This window comes from Sciurus vulgaris (assembly GCF_902686455.1).
Source record: "Sciurus vulgaris genome assembly, chromosome: 2".
Lineage (NCBI taxonomy): Eukaryota > Metazoa > Chordata > Mammalia > Rodentia > Sciuridae > Sciurus > Sciurus vulgaris.
Window position 1 is genome coordinate 122,363,603 of NC_136462.1, and position 12,147 is coordinate 122,375,749.

General features: G+C 36.8%; 1 protein-coding gene across 2 annotated transcripts in view; it reads left to right on the plus strand.

Annotated features, from left to right (window-relative positions):
* The window catches only part of PEAK1 (pseudopodium enriched atypical kinase 1), a 165,421-nt gene that overhangs the window by 134,420 nt on the left and 18,854 nt on the right, over window positions 1-12,147 (plus strand). For both annotated transcript variants that reach the window (XM_079128856.1, XM_079128855.1), the window contains one exon: window positions 9,391-10,136. In XM_079128856.1, the coding sequence (XP_078984982.1) occupies window positions 9,391-10,136 (746 nt within the window). The remainder of the gene's footprint in view (window positions 1-9,390; window positions 10,137-12,147) is intronic.

Consider the following 12,147-nt stretch of genomic DNA (forward strand, 5'->3'; position numbering starts at 1 on the left):
AGCACCCCAATAATGCCCAGATAGATTAAGACCATTCCCCCTAAGCTCCTGATGCCTGCTTCCAGGGGATGATGCAGTGAGTACTGGGTTCATCTAGTAGAGGCCCCATTCATTTGACAAGGCTGGTGCGCAGTGGTAGCATATAATTTTATTTCTATAAACTGCAGTGCATATTTCCCTGTTTGGAGGTGATCATCTCTTCTTTTGTTCTCTCCTTTTCTGTTTTCTTCTACATTACTTGTCTTTAAGTCCTGGGGAAAAAATCAGAAGTAAAGATTAAAATTACAATTTAGGAAGATATGTTCCATTTACTGGGACTTCAACACTTTCGTTTAGCAAACATTTGTTGAACACCATCTCCCCAGCACCAAAATCCTGGCAATAGTAGTGCAGCCTTCAAGGATTCCTGGTCTCTGGGAGGGACAGACATAGCCTGGACTCTTAGTAGTCCCTGTGGTAGTTGCCATATATTTAAAAGTTTAATGAAAGCCTCTACCTGGAGGAATCTGGGAAAGGGTCACAAATAGTGCATCTTTTCCCTATAGGAAATAGAGAGTGAAGAATTTGAATAAAGGCATAATTAGGATTTGTAAAAGATCCAATCTGGGAGGTACTTGTGGAATGATTAGAGGCAAGAAGATTGACCAGAAAACCATGTTATTCTTATTTTGTTGGAATAAGGAACTACCTGTGGTCAGAGGTGCTCCTGTCCAAATGGATCATCAATAAGGGCCTTTAATTCTTAGGATTTTGTGACCATCATGTTATGTGGTCATAAGCATTTGTTTTGATTTGTTCTCGGCATGTCTTCAGATTTACCTCTGTAGATTGCTGTAATGAAGTACTTATTATTTTGAGTTTTTCAGCATGTAACCATCTTCAAAATTTATAGATACTTTTCTTCTTTCTTTTGTATTTATTGTGTCAATCCTTACATAATAAGAACCCCATATCAATCATTCTCTTTCTGGAGAGGTTTTAAACACCATTTTGAATTAGTGGCATTAAATTATTCTTTCATCCATCTTTCATCATTTATTTTTTGAAATCTCATATAAGGCCTTATCTGTCTGAAAACATTTTTAAGTGGAATGTAAAGACGTAAAGTACAAAAACTCAAAAAGAAGAAAGTACATTTTGAGTGTGATAAAGTCAAACTTATTTATCCAAAAGGGTTATTTTAGCATATAGCAAGACGAGATTTAGAAAATAAATCTATTTTTTTCTATTTAGAGAGCTGGTATGCCACAAGAATGTGGAGTATGTAATGTTATATCAGGCCACTGAAAACTGAACTTTGTGTCTGGTCCCAGAGGCTTGAAAGGAATGTACAGGATTAAAAGTTTAAAATAAAAACAGCTAAGATACCAAACTTTTAAAACATTGACCCAGATGATTGGAATTTAGTTAGGAGAACTTAACTTTCTTGGAGTAAAAAAACCTAAAAATACAAAGCACTTTTTTAGACTTAAGAGAATGGCTTGGCCTGTTTGCATGGGTGTGGAATGTTTGTGGTTTCATTTGGAACACATACATTTCTGATTCTCATGTGGAAATCTCCTTAGCTCCCGAGAGATCATGTGCTACAATTTGGGAAGAGAAGCCATATTAATTTTCTCTCTTTCCTTGCTATCTTAATTATCCATTTCCATTTTGGAATTATGACTAGTTTTGTTGACATTCTGTCCTTCAGTCCAGCAACCATTTCCAATACATGGGCTATGTGTCTCACACCACACCAGGTTCTGAGAGGATATAAAAAACAAATGCTATAATAGATCAAAAAGGGTTAAAAGAACATGGGAAGAAATGATGGCTCCCAATTTGAGGTCAGGAAGTAGAGAATAAGGAAGGATTCAGTGAAAAAGTGTCATTGAGGTGGGCCAAAAACAGAACACCTTTGCTAAGGAAAAATGTAAAAATAAAAACAGGGAGCATATTAAAAAAACAGGAAATGGGTGATTCATGTGGAAGTGTTGATGAGAAATAGTGGTAGATAAAACAAAGAGCCTGACCAACTTCTTGAGGAGTTTGAACTTTATTCCGTAGGTGGTAGAAAATAGCATGATCAGCTCTCTTCCACCCCCACTGATAAGCACTAAAGAGCTGCTGATGTAACAGACCTCGTCTCTTTTGCCACTTCTAAGGTAATGAAAGAAAAAAAAAAAAAGCACATTTGGAATCCTCTGTTTTCCCATGTCTATAGTTATTTTTGTTTGCTCTAATTTGGAGAAATGGGTAGAAATTGGCAACCCATATAACCTCTTCTAGGTGCACATTGGAATGGGCAGAAATAGGTTTCTGTTTCTAGTGTTTTGGTTATTTACTCCATTCCAGTCTTAAGTTGTTGGTCCCAGTTGTATAAATGAGACACAGTCCATGCCCCTATTGAACAGCCCAGTAGGGAATTCAGATAGGGACTCAAAGCAAGTAGTTTAAGTGCTTAGAGAGAACACTTCACAGGACATGTCTGAAGTTCCCAGGAAGGAGAGGTCAATTTGGAGGAGTAGAGTAAGAAACACTCCCCAGAGCATAAAGTTTGAAGATGAGAGGAGGGCTGAGGGGTGCAACTCAGTGATAGAACACCTAGCTACCATGTGTGAGGCCCTGGGTTCAATTCCCCCAGCACTCGGGGGAAAATAAAAAGAATAGAAAACTATTCCTGGAAGAGGATCAGCATGAGCAAAAAGACACAAAGCATAAAGGAAGCATGAAGTAGCCAAGAGTGCTGGGAAAACTGCAAGCTAACAGGATGCAAGAGGAAATGCTGTAAGAGAAACAAGTACACCAGGGCCTGGTCATGAAGGGCTTCCTTGCTGTGCTTGAAGATTTGGATTTGATCTTGAGGACAGGATTGTTTAGGCAGAGGAGTACCATGATCAGATTTGCTATTTGAAAAAAAATCTCCTAGTAGCTAGAGAGGTGAGGGAGGCAAAACAGGAGAGTATGACAATAGAAGACTGTCACAGTAGTCAGAGAAGGATGATCAGGAGCTGAGCTGGTATAATTCACTGCTTCTAACATTCTCCATGGCACTTTATCCCTGAAAGGTCTGGATCAGCAACTGAAAAATGAGGGCTTGTTACAAAGCATATTTCTATCACCTTGTAAATAAATCATGGTTCTGAGTTCTCACTTTAGCAGAGGAAATATAGGACTGGGGCAGCTTGGGGAAGGAGGCCTCTGCATTACAGAAGAGTTCAGTGAATGCCATGCCCCTACCTCCTAGGTGGTGTTAAAGGTACAGAGGAATGGGAAGATATGACTGAAAACTCAATTTATGGTGGTTTCTAAGAAAGGATCGTTGATTTGCTAAATTGAAATGTATTTACATTCCATACAATACACCTTGTTAGAGGGTAGAATTTAGTGAGTTTTAGTATATTCTTAGAATTTTGCAACCATCACCACTCTCTAATTCCAGAACATTTTCATTGCCCCAAACAGAAACCCATTACCAGTCACTACCCCATTTTCTCCTTCCATTCTCTGATAACCTCTGTCTCTGTCTCTATGGCTTTTTTTTTATACATCATACAGTATGTAGTCATTTCTACTTTCTTTCAGTTAGCATAATTATTTCAAGGTTCATCCTTATATCATATATCAGTCCTTCATTCTTCTTCATAGTGGAGTAATAGTGGTATGGCTATACCACATTTCATTTATTCATTCATCAGGCAATGGACATTAGGGTTGTTTTCATTTTGGGATTATTGTGAATAATGGTGCTATAAACATTCATATACAAGTTTTTGTGTGGACATATTTTCATTTCTTTTAGATTTACCTGCAGGAGTAGAAATGCTAGTTCATGTGTTAATTCTGTTTATCTTTTTGAGACATTACCAGACTGTTTTCCAAAGTAAGTGTACCATTTTGGATTCCTACTAGCAATGTATGAGCTTTTGAATTTTTCCATATCCTCACCAACAGTTGTTGGGACTAATGACACGTTAACTAACTCAGGCTGACTCCTTACTTCCTGGTGAGTGAGCAAGATCAAGGCCTCAAAGGCGGTTTCAATAGTTAATGACGATGAATTGGACCACCGTCAGGGATTGGTTAACAATAGTTCCGCGAAGGTGATCAACTCGTGCTTGCCACATAGTCTTATGGGACTTTTGCCTGCGTGAACACCCCATGCCTTGCTGACCTTTAAGCTGATTGGTTCCCGCCTAGCCCCCACCCTACATAAAAGCTGTGTGATTTCCTCAATAAATGAGTTCCTGCTGTGACGGGTCTCCCTGACGCTTCTGATTGTCCTCCGCACAGAGGGCTGGGAGCGGGCGGTCAGTCGGCCTTACCTATCCCAGTCTGACCTTGTTGGGGAGTGTCCCCTTCCCTTGTCGCTGGTCGAGAAGAGCAGGGGGGCTTAAGACCCCAACAAACAGTCATCTGTATTTTTTATTATAGCAGTCCTAGTGGATGTAAAGTGGTGTCATTGTGGTCATGGTTTACATTTACTTAATGAGTAATGATGCTGAACATGTTCCTATGCACTTATTGACCATTTACATATCCTCTTTGGAGAAATGTCTATGTAAATTTTTTAACCATTTTTTAATTGGGCTATTCATCTCTTTGTAAGAGTATGTTATATATTCTGGGTCAAGTCCTTACCAGATACCAATTTGAACATACGTTCTCCCGTTCTTTTGAATTGTCTTTTCACTATCTTGAAAGTATCCTTTTAAACATACATATTTTAAATTTTTAATGACTTTCACTATATCATTTTTTTTTTCTTTTTCACTTATGCTTTAGGCATTATATTTAAGAAAACACTGCCTAACCCAGGGTCACAAAGATTTATTCCTGTTTTGTTTAAAGAGTTTTATTGGGCTGGCACATAGCTCTGTAGTCTAGTGCCTACCTAAACATGCCTAAGGCCCTAGGTTCCATCTCCTGCACTGCAAATCATAATAATAAAACAGTTTAATTTTTTTAACTTATGTTTAAATCTTTGATACATTTTGATTTATTTTGAGTATTGTATGAGCGAGGAGTCTAATTTCATTCTTTTGCATGGAGATATCCAGTTGTTCCAGATCATTTGTTGAAAAGACTGTTCTTTCCCCATTGAATTGTTTTGGTAACCTTGTAAAAAATCAAGTATCCATTAATACCAGAGTTCATTTCTGACCTTTTAAATCTACTTCATTCATCTGTACTGTATTTCTATGCTTATGGTAATACCACATAGTCTTGATTATTATAGTTTTGTAATAAGTTTTGCAATTAGAAAGTATGAATTCTCCAACTTTGATCTCTCTCATGATGATTTTGGTACTCTTAACTCCCTTGTATTTCTGCACAAATTTTAGGATTGGCCTCTCAATTTCTGCAAGAAATCCAGCTAAGATTTTGATAGATATTACATTAAGTCTGTAGATCAATTTGGGGAGTATTCCCGCCTTAACAATATCAAGTTTCTAGTTCATGAGCATAAATAAACTGCATTAATTAGTCAATTTAATAATATGACTTATTTTTAATAACATGACAAATTTCATTGAGTTCTTTTTACATTTTTTTCAATAGTGTTTTATGGTTTTCAGTGTATAATCTTGTTTTGTTAATTTATTCTGAAATTTTGGGGGTTTGTTTTGTTTTGTTGTTTGGTTTGGTTTGGTTTGGTTTGGTACCAGGGATTGAACCCAGGGGCATTTAACCACTGAGCCATATCCCCAGCCCTTTTTATGTTTTTATTTTGAGACAGGGCCTCACTAAGTTGCTGAGGCTGGCTTTGAGCTTGCAATTGTCCTGCCTCAGCCTCCTAAGTTGCTGGAATTACAGGCATTTGCCACTGCGCCTGTATTGTTTTTGATGATACTGCAAATAGAATTGTCTTTATTTTTGGATTGTTCATTGCTAGTATACAGAAATGCAATTGATTTTTATATATTGGTCTTGTATTTTGCAATCTTGCTAAACTGGTATATTAATTCTTTTTTTTAATTTCTTTATTATTGCAGATGGACAGCATGCCTTTATTGTATTTGTTTATTTTTATGTGGTGCGAAGTATCGAACCCAGTGCCTCTCACATGCTAGGCAAGCACTCTGCCACTGAGCTACAGCCCCAGCCCCCTGGTATATTAATTCCAATAGTTTTGGTTTTTTTTTTTGTTTTGTTTTGTTTTTGTTTTGACTTTTTGTTGGTACTTTGTTTTGTATTGTTTTTATGGATTTCTTAGGCTTTTCAATATACAAGATCTGTGAGTAGATATAGTTTTACTTCCTTTTCTCAATTCAGTGTTTTTAATTTTTTCTTTCCTAATTTCCCCAGTTAGAAGCTCAAGTATGATGTTGAATATACATGGTAAGAAAAGAAATCTTGCCTTGTTCCTCACATTAGGCGGAAACAACCAGTTTTTTGTCATTAAGTATGATGTCAGCTCCTGATTTCTGCCTCTTTTGAGGTGATCATATGAGGCGTTTTTCCCCATTCTGTTAGCATTGTGTAGAACATTGGTTAATTTTCAGGTGTTAACCAACCTTTCATTCCTTAGATAAATCCCACCTTGTCATGGTGTGTGATACTTTTAAAACATTGCTAGATTCAGTTTGCTCGTATATCATGAGGATTTTTTCAACTGTATTCATAAGAGCTATTGATCTCTAATTTTTTTCATTATGTCTTTATCTGGTTTGATTATCTAGGTAATATTGGCCCCATAGAATTTAAGGTAGAAAGTGTTTTCTATTTTTTTTTTTTTTTTTTGAGGTTGCAAAGAATTTGTGTTAATATCTCTTTAAAATGTGGTAGAAAACATCTAGTCCTGGATTTTTCTTTGTGGGAATTTTTTATTTTATTTATTTGTTTACTTAATGATTTTTGTGGTGCTTGGGGTAGAACCCAGGGACCATTGCATGCTAGGCAGGCATTCTACTACTGAGCCATATCATCAGCCTAAAAGTTGTAAATTAGTAATTCAATTTATTTCCTTGTTATAGGTACCTGTAGAATTTTATTACTTTTTCAACCTAAATATTTATTTTTTCAGTCATTTAAAATGAAATATTTATTGAATATCTATTATATCTGGACCCTGTTCTTAGTGCAGAGGATTTAACACTGAATAAAATAAACAAAAGCCCTGACCCTATTGAAGGTTTGAGTTCTCATATTCTTTCTCACTCTCATGTTATCTTTAAGTACATATTTTTGTTTGTTTATATTTAAAGTAATTCTGTTCCTTGTAAAAATATTGCTACATGCCATTGGTAGAGAATGAAGATCCTTAGGTTTGCTGTGTGTATTGCAATAGTTTATTTAAACTCTTAGGTATTCTTGAAAAATGTCAAATGTGTAAGAAATGTAATATATTATTATATTAAAATCACAGTTTATATTGGTGCTTACCCTTGATATTTCTTCAAGGACATGATTGTAACAAAACAATTCACCACCCCTGTTATCATCTGTAGAACTATTCATCACCTTCTACACTTGGGTGATCATCAGTAGAAGCATGTATTAGTTTCCTAGTGCCACTGTAAAAGAAGTATCATAAATGGGTTGCTTAAGACAACAGAAATTTATTCTCTGACAACTATGGAGGTTAAGAACCTGAAACCAACGTGTTGTCAGCAGGGCTGTGTACCTTCTGAGACACTGGGCAGAATCCTGGCATGTGATGGTGACCATCATTCCTAGGTATTCCTTTGCTGGCAGCTGCATTACTTAGTCAGCCTACTCATCACATGGCATTCTCTCTCTCTTTTTTTGTTTTCTCTTCATGCACATGGTGTTTTTTTATTATGCGTACACCAGTCGTTTTAACATGATTACCTTAGCAAAGACTTTATTTCTTTTTCTTTTGAACCAGGAATTGAACCCGGGGTTTTTAACTACTAAGCCACTTCTCCAACCTTTTTTTTATTTTGCATTTTGAAACAGAGTCTCTCTAAGTTGCTTAGGGCCTTGCTAAATTGCTGAGGCTGGGGCAATTTGTGATTCTCCTGCCTCATCTTCTTGAGTCAGGGGGGTAACAGGTGTGTACCAACTCAACTGGTGACAAAGAATCTATTTCTATATAAGATCAGGTTCACAGGTTAGGACCTCAACATATCTTTTGGGGGGGAAATAATTCAATCCATAACAAGTCATTATGCTCTTAACTCTTGAGATCTTGAGTATGGGCCTCATTTTAATACCATGACTAATTTTTAAGAGCTTTTATGGAAGTTTCATGGTGTATCTCTCTGTCTTTAAAAAACAATATCCTCTTTACATTTTACAATAAACCCTGAAGGTATCTTCAAACCCACACATGTGTCTTGTCTTTATGTTGGAAACTAAGCAGAGATGATATGGATTGAATTATGTACCCCCCCAAAGAAAAAGATATGTTGAGGTCCTAAATCCTGGTACCTATAAACATGATCTTATTTGGAAATAGAGTGTTGGTGTAATTAAGTTAACATGAGGTCATTAGGATGGACTCTAATCCCATTTGACTGTTGTCCACATAAGAAGAAAAAAAAATAATAACATGCAAACACAGAGACAAAACAGACAGAACATTGTGTGGTGGTCTGTAACTAGGGCTCATAAAAGATGTTCAAAAGCAGCATCTCTCAAATCACAGTGTATATGCCCCTGAAATATAAACAGTCACATAAAGGTTTGTGAATGACTATTTCAAATGGCACTTAACTCCTCATATGCTGTTCCCTGACCACAAATCACAGGAATCTTTATATTTATATTTATATTTTAAACAATGTGAAAAGCTGTCTCTGCAGTGAAATAAAATAATATGGCTTATACAATTGTATTCATATGTGTTTAAAAAATCCTATGTACATGACCTGTTGTATACACATATGTATATGTATAACGGCAAGTACTACATACACTATAAATTGGAACAATGTTAAAAAAAAAAAACAGGATAGTATCTTCTGAGCCCCTGTCTAGTGGTCCCATTGCTAGTTTCAATTCTGTTTTCGATAATGCCCCCAAGGATTTTCTTGATCCACAAATGGTGTCATCTCTATTCTGTCACAATATAAATGTTTTTGAATATTTGTCCTTCCTTAATATTCTGGTGTGGTAAATTATAGCACTCTTGGGGGCAGGACTAGAGAATCTGAATTTTTTTTTGAAAACAAAGCCCATTACCCAAACTACTGTCCTGTTCTTCTAGCAGAGAAATGCTGAGACATTATTCAAATTTGTTGTTCCCACCAAGTCTTAGACTCATACCTTCATTGTTCAGTTGTTCATTCTTCTGTTGCTTTCCCATTTTGAATGACAGCATTGGGTAATTCTTACATCCCCAGTGGCTACCTCACTCATTTCCACTCAAGTTTCAATTATTAAATGAGTCTGAAAACTGCTTACTTATTCTCTTTTCTTCTTTCTTTTGAAATAACACAGGGCAATCTAGAGCAGCCATGATACCTCCCAAGCATCCACGGCAGCCCAAGGGAGCTTTGGATGATGCCATTTCCTTTGGAGGGAAAACAGACCAAGAAGCACCAAATGCTTCCCAACCCACACCACCCCCACTGCCAAAGAAAATGATCATAAGAGCTAATACAGAGCCAATCTCCAAAGACATCCAGAAAACCATGGAAAGTAGTCTTTGTGTCATGGCCAATCCCACCTATGATATCGACCCCAATTGGGATGCCAGCAGTGCTGGTTCTTCCATTAGCTATGAACTCAAAGGACTGGACATTGAGTCTTATGACTCCTTGGAGAGACCTTTGCACAAGGAGAGACCCATCCCTTCAGCATCAAACAGCATCTCCAGCTTAACCACTCTCAGTATTAAGGACAGATTTTCCAACAGCATGGAATCCCTGTCCAGCCGACGTGGTCCCTCTTGCAGACAGAGTCGAGGCATGCAGAAGCCACAGAGACAAGCACTTTATCGAGGACTTGAAAATCGGGAGGAAGTGGTGGGTAAAATCCGAAGCCTTCATACAGATGCCTTGAAGAAACTGGCTATTAAATGTGAAGACCTCTTTATGGCTGGACAGAAAGATCAGCTCCGTTTTGGGGTAGACAGCTGGTCAGACTTTAGGCTAACCAGTGACAAGCCAAGTTGTGAAGCAGGTGATGCAGTTTACTACACTGCCTCCTATGCAAAAGATCCACTTAATAACTATGCAGTTAAGGTAAGAAAATATTACAATTATTAATTATTAATTAAACATTTTAATTAATAAGATTAAATATTTTAATAGCCAACACTGTTCTTGGGATGAAACTATTCTTTCTCCTTTCTTTCCTCTAATTCCTCCATTCCACAAAAGTCACTGCACATCTACCTTACAGAGGATGCTCTGTTTTTTGTTTTTTTGTTTTCATTGGTTCATTGTAATTATACATAACAATGAGATTTGTTGTTAAATATTCATACAGGCACACAATATAACAATATAATTTGGTCAGTTTCATCCCCAGTACCTCACCTTTCCCTCCCACAGGGAGGCTTATTTATTATTTAGAAGAGAAAACAGACATGTAAAGAGATACTACATGCTAAGTTAGAGGTAAACAAGAATTTTGTGGGAGCCTTGGATGGACTTTAATTCAGACTCTAGAAGTCAGGGAAGTCTTCTTAAAAGGAAGTAGTCTTGAGCTGTAACTGCTTTCAATAGCTCCCTATAAAAACGAGGTCTGCTATGTGCCTTCTACTGCATGTTTCTGTCTTCATTCCCTACCAAGAGACCTTTATCTACCTCAGCTCTGTAACTCCTCTGCTTGCCAGAGAAATGTTTTTATAGAGGGAGATAACTAATATGTGTTGATGAGCCAGGAACTTTGTTTTATAATCTTCACATCAACTTTATGAGGTTAACATCTTTTTTCCATTTGATATAAAAAGAAAATGGAGCTGAGAGAGGTCAACTAACCTGCTTAGGGTCACACAGCTATCCAGTAGTAAGTGAAAAAAAATTTTTAAAGGGTCTTTTTTTTTTAATAATGTTATTGTATTTTTATACCTTTATTTTATTTATTTACTTTTATGTGGTGCTGAGGCTTGAACCCAGTGCCTCACACATACTAGGGAAGCACTCTACCACAGAGCTATAACCACAGCCCCAGCAGAGCTGAAATTTAAACACAGATATCTCTTGACTCCATAACGTATGCTTTTTCCATTGTGTCACTTATTAACTTCTTACATGTATACCACCCATTCCAGACAATTCACTGCCTTAAGATGTCCAGAATACTTGACATCAAGAATTCTTGCCCAGTTAGATTCACTGTAACACTAAGCCATGTTTTGTCACTATAATAAACATGACATGAGCTGTGATCCTGGCTCTGCCATTTAGTAGCTTTGTCAATAATAGCACCTATCATACAGGGCTGTTGTTTGTTTAAAAGAGATTAAAATGTTCCTGATGAGTAGTCATTTCTTTTACTACCATTAGCTTCCATTCTTTAAGAGAATAACAATCTTTAGTCCTCAATTTCCCCTTTTTTTAGGTTTATATTAATAATCCCTATGGGGTTGAGGTGAGGATCAAGTAAGATAATGCAGATGAAAAGGTTTTGAAAAACTCAAAGCTCTATGTAAACTTAAGATAATATTCTCCATTCCCATAGTTCCTTTTTACTGATTCTATTCACTGGTTCAAAACCAATTAATATATCTAAATGGCTTTTACATGTTAATTTGGCTTAGAAAGTCCAGATGGTATCTTGGTAAATTAATGGGTAAGGTAAACAATCGGCTTTACCTGTCTATCAAGACATAATGTACATTTGGACCAGATCCTCAGTTGGCTGCTCTGCATTTGTAGCATCTACACCTATTGACTATCTTGTGGTGCTGGCAGTGGCCCTACAGGGTCCAGCCTATACTTTTAAAATTAAACCATGGGCAAACTGCAGAGAAGGAATCTGGCTCCTGTTAATTTATTACTATTGAGTCTAAAAGAGCATTTCAAGATTCTGTGTAGTATTCAAGAGCAGTTACCTCAATTGGGGTTATGGTGCCTTATCTACCTTGAGTCTTTATTGCTACAAGATCACCAGCGCAGAATGAGTACTTATTTCAGAAAGGGGCACTGAACTATCTGTTCTTTCAAAACAATTGAGAAGTAAGGCTTGACTAACTTTATGTATTATTACCATGCAATCTTGTCTCTTTCCTAAATCAATGGTCTGGTA